General features: G+C 42.1%; 1 protein-coding gene across 1 annotated transcript in view; it reads left to right on the top strand.

The window, feature by feature from the left end:
• Nucleotides 1-2,977: 2,977 nt before the first annotated feature.
• tmem132e (transmembrane protein 132E) overlaps nucleotides 2,978-11,281 on the top strand; it is a 449,450-nt gene continuing 441,146 nt past the window's right edge. The window contains exon 1 of the mRNA XM_085470994.1: nucleotides 2,978-4,255. Within this exon, the coding sequence (XP_085327120.1) occupies nucleotides 4,195-4,255 (61 nt within the window). The 5' untranslated portion in view covers nucleotides 2,978-4,194. The remainder of the gene's footprint in view (nucleotides 4,256-11,281) is intronic.

Raw genomic sequence — 11,281 nt, 5'->3', positions numbered from 1 at the left:
TCAGTTTCCTGGCTTTGTTCTTCCTCCCAAACAAACAGCAATCTAATATTTACAAAAAAAGACAAAGAGGAGGCGAAAGACTTGCATTCATTTTGTTTGTTTTTTATATATATATATATATATATATTTTTTTTTTAAAAACTTAGAACATGTAGATATTAAAGTGGAGCAGTACAGAGATTAAAGCACACAAAAAAAGAGTGATGGAACAAAAGGTCCCAAAAAGGGGAAATGGCACATGTGTTGATGATGACCTAACCACTTGTAACATTTCCAAACAAATCAGTCAAATACTATATAATTGTAAATAGCATATAACTGGAAATAGAGCTTTCCTGTCTCTTTTATAGGAGGGTATCATGTGAGCAAATAGGAAATGTGAGTCTTGGCTTATTGTCTTGTGTAGCGACATGTCATAAAATTGGCAGTAAAACCAATAATCTGTTTTAAAATCTACTGAGAGTAGTCTTCCTCCCTCACACACTTTAAATAATCTCCCTGTCGTGTGTGAGTCAAGCTGCTGCGGGACACTTACGTGTCTCAGAACGTAACATTATGTATGATTATCCTTGTGGCGTAACCTCTAATTTTTTTTTTTTTTTTTTACATTTTTATCCAACTAAATTGTTTTCCCTCTTGCATGTAAGAGGTGATGTGCTCTCTGAGTAGATTACATTCAGGTGAACAAAGTGCACAGCTCTCATATCAGAGAGAGAAAGAGACCAGGGTTCACTACTGCAGCCCTGCATGTGTGACGGTGGTGAACTTTAAGCAGCAAAAGTAGGTTGGCTAAAGAAGGGAAACAAAGTGTTATAGTTTTCCATTTAAAATCACACCTTGTTTTATTTTAGAATGACTCTTAAAGTGTTATTGTGCGCTTTTAAAGTTTGAAGGTCTCTCAGATCGGCGGAGCAATCGCTCCTTGTTGTTCCCATGTTGAGGCTCGTATTAGGCCGAAGCAAGAGCTGAGGTTTTATAATCAGGTTTAGTCATTTTTTAAAATTTTTAATTGACTTTTCATTTCTTTTTGCCTGTTTAATTTCTGTTTTTCCACATTTTATTATTTTTATGTAGTATGTCTTTAATTTGTTAACACATTTAATGTATTTTTTATTTTATTTTATTGCTGTCTTTAAACTTACTTTTAAAGTGCTCTATAAATAAAGGGGATTGGATTGTTTAGCAACTGGCTAATGCCTAAATTGAAACTATCAAACCACATGCATTCGATCTGAAGTAGCACAGATATTGCATAACCAATAAAAATAGCCTCCATAATTTAATTGAGTACAAGTACAGCATGAAACAGATGATGGTCAGCCTGAGACTTTACAGTGTGGAATTGCAGACGTGGTTTGTGTCTTTTTTTAATCTTTCTTATTGTCTTTGTTAGTAAGACGCCTGTAAAACCGATAAAGATTGAGATTTGTGCGGCACTTAAATGAACTATTTTGACAGCCACTCGGGGCGATGCAGCAGTTACAGCCTTTCTATGTGGACATCTTCCTGTGCTTGTGTGAGTTTCCTCCAGTTACTCTGGCTTCCTCCCACATTCCAAAGACAAACATGCTCAGTTAACTGCTGGCTTTAAATTGGCTGTAGGTGCTGATGGGAGAGCGTGTAGTTGTCTGAGCCTTAAGAAAATGGATGGACGGTGGGAGAACTGCTCCTATTATCCACTCTGATGGAAAATACAGCAAAAACAAAAGTCCAACAAGTGATTCCCTGATTATCTTCAAGTTTTTTTTTAACACTTTGCATAACCATCCAAATGGCCAGACTGCAGCCTTTAGCAGACTGGTTCTGACCAATTTGTTTGACACCTCCTGCCTAGACATAAGTTTTAAAGTGTTTTAGCCTCTGTTAGAGGAGATTCTGTTATATTATCTCAGATTTTGGAGTAAAGACAATCGGTCAGTATTAATGTGTTTGCAGCTTGCCATGCATGCAAATGAACAACCTCATGAAGTTGAACAAATTCAGTCTGTTTTCTGCAAAAGTGTGATTCAATTGCGTAGTGGCAGAATTTCTACTTGATGCAACAGAACCTTCCACTGCAAACCACGCACTGTGACAAGGGTCATAGGTGGGAATCCCACTTAAAGATACTGTGTGTACCTGATAAATTAAACTGTGAATGAGTTCATTGTTATTGGGTGCACCTGTGTGTCTGGTGTCAGCGTTTTAGCTGTGAGAAGGCTCCAAAAATATGACATTAAAATCAAATAAAAGGTCACGCAGTCCTTAGCACAGAAATCTACCGTGACGTAAACCTGCAGGGGGTGAAGCAGAATCCACGCAGAAACAAAAGCACAAAGTGAGGCCATGACTAGGCAGGAGTGAGGACGGCTCTTTCTTCGGGAGGATACTTTCCCCTTCGGATGAAGAGGAGGAGTGTGGAGACACTCACGTGATTAATTTTCGTCTGCGATACTAGATTTGAACAAAGTCAAGTTCACTATGTCTAACGTGGCCCATACCGGAAGTGTTCGGTGTGGCGTTTTAAGATAAAAGCCAAGCGACTAACTGAACGCTGAGACTAAACTAAAGCCCACGGGTCGACCTGGAAAACACGCGTGTATCAAAAGCCCCAAAATACGCGTTTCCATTTAATTCCGTTTGAAACTGGGTTTAATTGTGACCCATTTAGCTGCTCTTAGGTCAGGTGAGGAGTGGCACCGGTTTCATTTCGGTATGAACTCTTTCGTTCAGCGTCATTAAAAAAGGGGTGTGACGTTTTTAAGGGTTAAATGATGTCATCACTGTATTGTCAAAGCTGGTCATATTCGGTGCATTTTTTTATCAAGCCACTGGAAATGAGTAATAAGACTCAATTTAGCAGATCGCTTAAAATAACAATTAAACGTAGGCTAATTTATTTTATTTTGAAAGGAACTTCCGGACACGTCTTCTACCCCACAGTGAGCTTGATGACCGGGAGCTGCGACTCTGGACATTTTAAGGTGAGCACGTTTAGTTTGGAGCGGACTTAAAATCCCAGAGCGGGGCTGCTGAGGGCAGGACAGCGGGCACAGCAGCTGCTTCTGCGGGAGGAACACCTGAGAAAGGTGCGCTCAAGCCGGGTGACAAATTACACACCAAACTGGAGACTTCTTCGGACTTGGCTCTGTTTCAGACTCCCGGTAAGCGGCACCGACGATGCTCCGCTCAGGCTCTCGGTCTTAACATCACAAAGTAACTCGATTTTTAAAAAGTGTCAGCTTTCTGGATATTTGTGCCCTTGTTTGTTGTTGTTTTTTTAATCAGCGGACGCGTGATGATTCCCGTCGCATCGCGCTGCGGTAGGTGAACTACTGGAAACGTGAGGGAGCTGGAGCGGGAGGGGAGGGTGGAAAGCGGGTCTTTGCGGCCAACTCGGACCTTTTCGGCTTGATTAGAGCTGTAATTTCACCTTCCACGGCTCAGAATACATTCCCACCTTTTTCTCTCGGCTGTGGACGCTGAATAAAAGCAGAAGAAGTCGGTGTCAGCTGAGCCAGAACGGTGCGGATCCGTCGGATGCCTCTTTTTTTGTTGTTTTCCTCCCCTCTCTACACTGTTTCCATGATTTGCGCAAGGAATTTCATGTTTGAATTTTTAATTGGAGAATGACTAACCTCACAGGGACACTCTGCTGCTCTTTCCCTGCCGTTTGTTGCTCAGACAAGTCTGATCCTTTTTGGAGAACGCGTGCAGCATCCCCGTGGTTCCAGCCAGGGCGCGCGTAACCTCTCCACTGATGTCCATTGATTTATAATATTTTTTTGTGGGGGGCCATTTATCGAGTGTCGCGCAAGGACTCGTGTCCGTTTATGGAACACTGTTTTTTCCCTCCCTGCTGCCCGGGTTGGATCAGGATAGTTGGAACTTTTTGCTCTCTGATGTGGGGGAAACGCTCTGCGTTGCCTGGAGAAGACGCGGTTTTGCCGTGCCCTAGGTTCGCTGCTCGCAAAGACTCTGAGAAGACTGGCCAGTAACATTTCTGCTTCTGAAGACCTCCAATTTACATCGGACTCCCTGCCGCTCAGACACTCGTGCAGTTGCATTTCTGTCTATTGCGCATTATCCAACTTAAGACCCTCGAAGAACTGCAACAGCGTCGTGTGGAGGCTAACACCTGCAGAGAGGTTTATTTACCCTCAATCGGCTACTGCAACAGCTGGGATTTAACATCCTCCTGCAGGGATTTCTACCATGTCAGGTGTACGGGATTTCAGACGGACTCTCTTCATCTGTGTGGCGGCGCTTTCATGTGGTGAGTACCCCTTCTACCTCCTTCCCCCTCCCCTCCTCTCCTGCCCCCCATTCAAAACACACACCCGCCAACAGGGTTCCAGGATCATATTCACGTTGCATAGAAAGCAATGGCCCTAAATTTCTGAAACATGCACCGCAGAGGCAGTTGGTCTTGATTATTATTATTATTATTATTATTATTATTATTATTTTATTTTTATTTTTTTTTTAATGACTGACCCCACACACACACACACACACACACACACACACACACACACACACACACACACACACACACACACACACACACACACACACACACACACACAAACAAACAATCATACTCCTGTTACACATTTCTGAAGAAATTCAACAGTGGCTTCACTCCTGGTCTGTTTTCCCCTCTTAGGTAACTCTTTTTTTTTCCCCAGAGGAGAATGGCAGGCACACCATCAAACCAGATACTTCAATTGGAATAAAAAAGCACTGCGGATGTAATTAACTCTCATGATCATCACAGTCACAAAAGCATGAAAAAAGCCACACTTCAAATGCTATAGAGAGCTGAGAAAAAGGCTAAAATACCCACTCCACATCAGGTTAGAGTTGCTTATGCTCGAGGACTCGCAACATATTGGAGAACTGATTTCATCTGCTGCTTGTGAACGAAGTCATGGTGTGTTACACAGCAGATACACATACAGTGTGTTCTACATGTGCTGATGAAATCTAAATCAAGCATCCTCAAAGATGATTTCCTGACATGTCCCAGTGATCTAGTTGGACTCCAAAACACTAATCCTCCTTTAATATCCAACTCTTTATTTATTTTTTTACTGATGCAGCAGCAGCAGCAGGGGTGCAGGACTGTTTCCAGCAGTAAGCAAAGTGTGACATTGCAATGCGTGGATTAAGTGTGTTGCTGGGAGGCAACCCCAGGACGAGCAACTTGCAGCGCAGTTTCTGTTTATTCATTTGCAGGCACATTTAAAAGGTGCTTATATTTAGACCCAGATTAGGACTCTTCTGTGCTTCACCCCAGTAAGCCGAATGGAGACGGAGTGCAGTTTTCCTTCCATGTTCAGTGTGTAACCACCTCTTGCTTCCTTTCAGACATCTTGCACAGTATCTCCCCTCTCCTACTCATTTTCACCAAGTCTTGCCTCAGTTTCATTACCACACAAAAGAAACGCCTACGTGTGCACTAAAGCATATACTCTCCTTGATGGCTTCACCAAGGCTGTAAAGCCAGCGTGCTGCATGCTGCAATAGCGTGCCTACACAAATCCCACTAACGCCTGTGGTCAGCGTTGCTTAGTGCAGGGGTGGGGAGGGTGCTCACCTTCCTGAACAATAAAGGCACTGCTGTTGAAAGCAAGTGCAGGGACAGATTTGGCGCGTGGACGGCTGCCCCCTAAGGATGGTTTCAGAGTCTCTTGGCCTCGGAGACGTCAAGTCGCTCTCACACTTGTACACGGAAGCCTTCCTCCTGCGCTCATCCCGGCACTTTAAACCTCTCCCTCCTTGTCACTCTCATGCTAAATAAACAATTTTGTAAGAATACCTCAAGAGAAATGCAATAGACCTGCTGGATGAAGAGCTAAGCAGGCAAATCCCCAGGTGTGAAAAAGCAATATCATGGACTTTAAGGTCCATGATAGTGCTGTAATGAATCTATTATTTCTCATTCTTCTCACCTTGAATTTGTATTTTCATATATATTGGCTGGCACACAATGTTGTAAACACGCTAAAGATTATTTTCCCCCTTTGGAGTTGATGCACTAGGATACTTTTTCCTTCTTTCGTTTTGAGATGCCGTTGTAATTGTTCAGTTGTTTTCCTTCACCGTACCCCCTCCTCAGGAAGGTCAGAGGTCATGTGCTGAGCAGCATTCCCAGAGCTGATAGGGATTAAGGTTTTTCAAGGACACTTGAGCTAGGCATGTTCACTGATAAGAGCTGTTCAAAAAAAGTTTTCTGGCTACTTCTTGTGAAATGGTATGCTCCGGTGAAATAATAGGGCATCAGAATTGAGGTCTAATCTAGGGCAGGGTGGTGTTTGAAGTGCTTTTGTAGGCATTGTTTCTCCAAGATTGACTTCTTTTTTTTATTAGTGGGTGGGCTATGGGGATGTGAGGATGACAATGTCAGTGCTTTTAGCTGTCAGCTTCTGTCTTTTAAGTCTGATCTGAAAGAGTCGTTATCCTGTCATTGTAGACAGATTAGCAATTGTGAAGCTCTTATTGCACTTCCAGTAAAGTCAGGAGGCTTCTTTTGGTAAATTGCAAAAAGTAAAATGATCTTTTATGGAAGAAAGTAAAATTTGGCTTGGTGTGCAGGGAGAGGCTTTGCACATGGAGAAGAGCGGAAACTATACGCAACCATAACACAACTAAGCAAAAGTACTACAATAACACATACTGAGATAAAACCCAACAATCATATGACTCCCTATGAGCAAGCACTGTGGTGACAGTGGGAAGGAAAAACTCCCTTTTAACAGGAAGAAACTTCCAGGATGCTACATACAGGTTTAAGATTTGTTAGTTAAAAAAAAAAAAAAAAAAAAAAGTTTGATACTTAACACATTTAACTGATATAATATGGAACTCCACCCACATACAGAAAAAACATATTTCTAACATAGCAGTAAATCAGGGGAAACATTTATACAGTTTCTTTGGAGGCAACTGCTGATTATTTTCTTAACTGTTTAATTTTTGAAATCTAAAAAGCAATGTTGAGCAAATGTTTCTATTGATCCTTGAATTGACTTCTTCCTTCACTGAAACAAAGCTGTGGCAGTGTGTTATACATTTAGCTGGTGTTTAGGCAGTTATCTACTATGTTAATTGATCGTGAGACCTGGATGTCTTACCACCTGGGCTGAACAGCTTTCTGGATGAAATCCAAAAAGACTGTGGTGAACTCTGATAAGTGGGTAGAATAGATGGTGACTAGCTGTTACATTAAACGTGCCACTGATTACTCGGGGCTACGTCTGCAGTCAGCAGCATAGCGTGGATGTGGGAGCACTGTTTGCCCAGTCATAGTTTGGATGTAGCTGGCAGCGTTCCCAGCACCAGCCTATCTCTGAGAGTAGACACTGGACAGAGAGCAGACAAAGCGGCAGTGTGACACACCAGCTCTCATGTTCCAGCCTAATTGATTTACATGTGTTGAAATGAAGGCTTTTTTTTTTTTTTTTTTGCTCTGTTGCTGTGTTTGAAGAGGTTTCCTGTTTTCCATCCTTTTGTGTGGAAAAACGCAGACATACATGCAGGAGGTGCATATCCATAGCCATTAACACTCTGTGACTGCAAATGAGTCAGCGGCGCTGTTTAATTATTCTGCTTTTGCTCCCATCAAGGTGATGTTGAATTGTTTGTGTACCTGTCACTTTTTACACCATAAAGCATATGGTTTATATATTATTATTATTATTATTATTATTATTATTATTATTATTATTATTATTTTTAATGGCGTTTGCCGTCAGCATTAGATGATGGTAATGGTAAATCCATGTGGAGCATGGCACAGTTTAATACTTTTTTCATTTCAGTGACAGTTGGGCTTGAGGCTAAAACCAATCTGTGCACTCGGAACAGCAGGGCAACGAACAATAAGAGAAGCTGTTACTGGAAAGACGGCTCTTTGGTTTACTTGCAGTCTCGTTCCATAATTACGTCGCAGGTTTTTGCAGGTGGGCATGTCATTCAGTTAAAATGGATTTTTCTGCATTTAATTGTTGGAACAAGCCAAAACTAGATTTCTCTGAATTGTAAATGGATTAAAAAACAAAAAGCAAACAAAATCTTCGAAACCCAGCTATGCTTGAATCCCTTCAATTTTCTGAGCTGTGTTTTCCAAGCTCTTGTTTCTGAGGCGTTGTGGAGTGTGCAGTGGCTGTTGTGAATTCTAAGGACGTTGTCCTCTATCAGCAGTGAAATGGACCTTTTATGAAGGACTGGCTCTCCCAGATGTAGTGGGATGTGCAAGACCTTTACCAAGGGCTTCAGGGTTTGTGGGCACTTCCTGCAGGGGAAAAAAGTAGAGTATTTGTATGCTATACAGTAACCCATTTTGTCAGACCTTCTTTGAACTTTTAAATGGTTGAATCTGGTGAATGTACTTGTTTCTTTTGCTAAGGGTAAATTCCTCAATTTCATTTATTTATTTTTTTTGTGTTCAGGTTTCCCTCGAGTCCATTTTCTATCTGCAAAAAGCCAAGTTTTCTGACAGTGACTAGCATACATGCATCATATACACACTGCACATATAAAACATGGTTTATGATAACATATTTGTGTCCAGGTAATTGCTCATGTAAAAGGGGTATGCAACCCCTTTTTTATCTATCGATCTATCGATCTATCTAAACCAGCCCCCCTTTTTTGTTTTCATAACTCTTTGGCATCGGTTCTGACATAAACGGTAGTAACCAGTAAAAGCCTGGCTGTACTGCAACAAGTGCTTTAAGGTGATACTGTGCAAAGGAGGTAACACCTCGAATCTGATGAAACACCTGGCGACGCATAGCGGGTTTTTTTTTTTTTTTTTTTTTTTTTTTAAAAAGCAGAGACATGCACCGTATTTGATAGCTTGCTGCGAGACCTCACACCGAGCACATCTACTACGGGTGTGGTGCCTGTTATCGGTCCCGGAGTTAGCAACATCCCCCAAGAACCCGAAGAGGAGAGTCCTGGCCCCTAGCCCTGCCAGTGTAGCAGAAATGATGAGGATGATGATGGCAGCAGCAGCTGTTCTTCTCTGCGTGAGTAGCTTAATGTTCGTGTGTAATTTACGTTGAGTAGGCTAACCACGTTATTAAATTAACGCACGTAAGGTGAACTAGCAAACACCGTCGTAGTTACATGCAGCTGTCTTCTTGTTTGATGGCAGATACTCCCTTCACCCTGGCCAAAAAAGCTAAAATGACCAAAGAAAAAGTGGGGAAACAGCTAAACATGAGAGGTTTTTGGACAAAGTTTGTGTTCTTCATTCTTTAAGCACCAGTTTGAGCACCGTTTAAGCACCGGCACCGTTTCAAAAGTACCGGTTTGGTACTGGTATCGGATAAAACCTAAACAATACCCCTAATCATGACCTCTCTCCACAATTGGTTGATGGACCAACAGCAGCACAAGCAAGAGTAGCCTAGACTGATTGTTTGGGACACTGCCCCCCGGTGACGGTAAACAGCTGCAACACTGGAGAGCTGCGCGTAGGACCATTGACAGACCATGTCGGAGCCTTGAGAAAGCGACCCTACTGCTCACTTGATCTCTAACCTCAGTAAGCACTTTCCTAATGAGTTTATGGCCTATGGCCCAAGTCTTAGTTATTACAGCCTGACCTCTGTTTTGTAACATCTGGGTATGCTTTAGGGTGCGACTACTTTGCGATTACCAAGGCACTGTTGGATGAGCACCCAGCGTCCTAAGTTTCTTCGTCAAATCCACCTCTCATGCTTGAGAACAATGATTGATGACGTGCTAAGTACATCCAGCCTTTATAAACAGTCTGTATCAATGGTCGTTTGTCCTTGAACATTTTTTTTGCATGTCTTTGCAGACATTTGGATACAAAACTTTCCCCCGCTTACTTAAATCTCACAACATCCAGAGTCCAAAAAAATCCTTCTGTCTGAAATGGTTTGTATCGTGAGACAACGTTAACTGTTTTCCAATCCATAAATGCAGCCCATCTGTTTTTTCTTTATTAAGCATTGCTGTGTGAAAGATGTTTTCTTTTTGATTCAATTTGAAAAAAATAAAAAATAATTAAAGGGAAATTTCTGTCAAAAATCATCCACCACCTGCTTGGCTTGATGTATGATTCGAGTCCAACGAGGACGTATAGAATAATTGGACCGCACGAGGCAGTTATTCATTCATCAGTGTCAGGTGATCACTGTCGTATTGTGTGCACGTGTAGATACAGATCAGGTTGCACTCCAGTGCTTTTATTTTTCCAGAAATTCTAAACTTTGCACCAGACAAAGGCCACATAAAATTTACCCATGACATTTACTCAGTGTCTTTGTAACCGCAAGCAATTTAATATTTCCCTGCAGGACAGCTGGGGATACGAGCACTTACATGAACATCTTCCAGCTCTTTTTATACTCAGCAGGGAAGCAATCAGTCTTCTGCATTAGGCGATCACATATGTTTGGTCTGAAACGAGTTCTCGTGCACGGCGCCTCGTGCGCATCTCCACGATTCTGCAGCGCCTTTGATTTAAAATGGCTTGCTTTGCTTCCCGTGGTATTGTGAGTCACGCTTGGCAAAATGTTACCACCTAGATTTTTACATTTCCTTGCAGAAATGGATCGAGATGCACAGCGATAGATCTTGTCACCGCTAAGAAGGAATAGCCACTTCTTGGACACCCTCTGGGAAAGACGTTAGCCCTGCCACCAGCTGGGCTTTACTTAACACCTTTATCCGGTTTTATTGTCTAGATATGATGGCACCCACTGTGACATGCTCCTTCTGTGGTGTTACAGGGGTATAATAATTTTCCTCTAATTCTGGTCGTCCTGACACGGCAATATAGCTCACATTTAATAAGTTGTGTCCCCTGACACGGTGAAAGAGAATGAGCTTTCTGAATGAAGAAAAGGTTAGACTGAAAGTGGCCCCTTTAATTTCTCTAAGAGGACTACATGGAATACAGAAATGGTAAGTCGCATCATGTCCACATGTGGCACATGACATATGTTCACAAGAGAGGGTCAGACCTCCCCCTGTTGTACAGAGTGTTTGATGCCTTGCAGCCAGGATTGTACAACCTCACACTCCTTATAGCTCTCCGTATAAGGCTGCCAGCTTTTGTTTACTGGGAAACTGATGATCAGTCACACTTATAAGGCAGCAGTCATCAAATTAGTTTGCCCTAGATTACCTTATCAAGCGGAAACCCTGAGTTTTTTTGTTGTTGTTGTTTTTCTTACTTTGTGTTAGGTTTAGTTAATGGTGCTGTATTGGTGAGCGTTAAATGAATGGAGATGCACAACCGACACAAAAGTATTGC

Source organism: Copadichromis virginalis, linkage group LG10 (assembly GCF_057382275.1).
Source record: "Copadichromis virginalis isolate Kocher_CV1m ecotype Utaka linkage group LG10, C_Virginalis_male_GT1.1, whole genome shotgun sequence".
NCBI classification, from domain to species: Eukaryota; Metazoa; Chordata; class Actinopteri; order Cichliformes; family Cichlidae; genus Copadichromis; species Copadichromis virginalis.
Note: the sequence above shows the minus strand (reverse complement) of the source record. Positions and strands in the feature narration are given on the sequence as shown.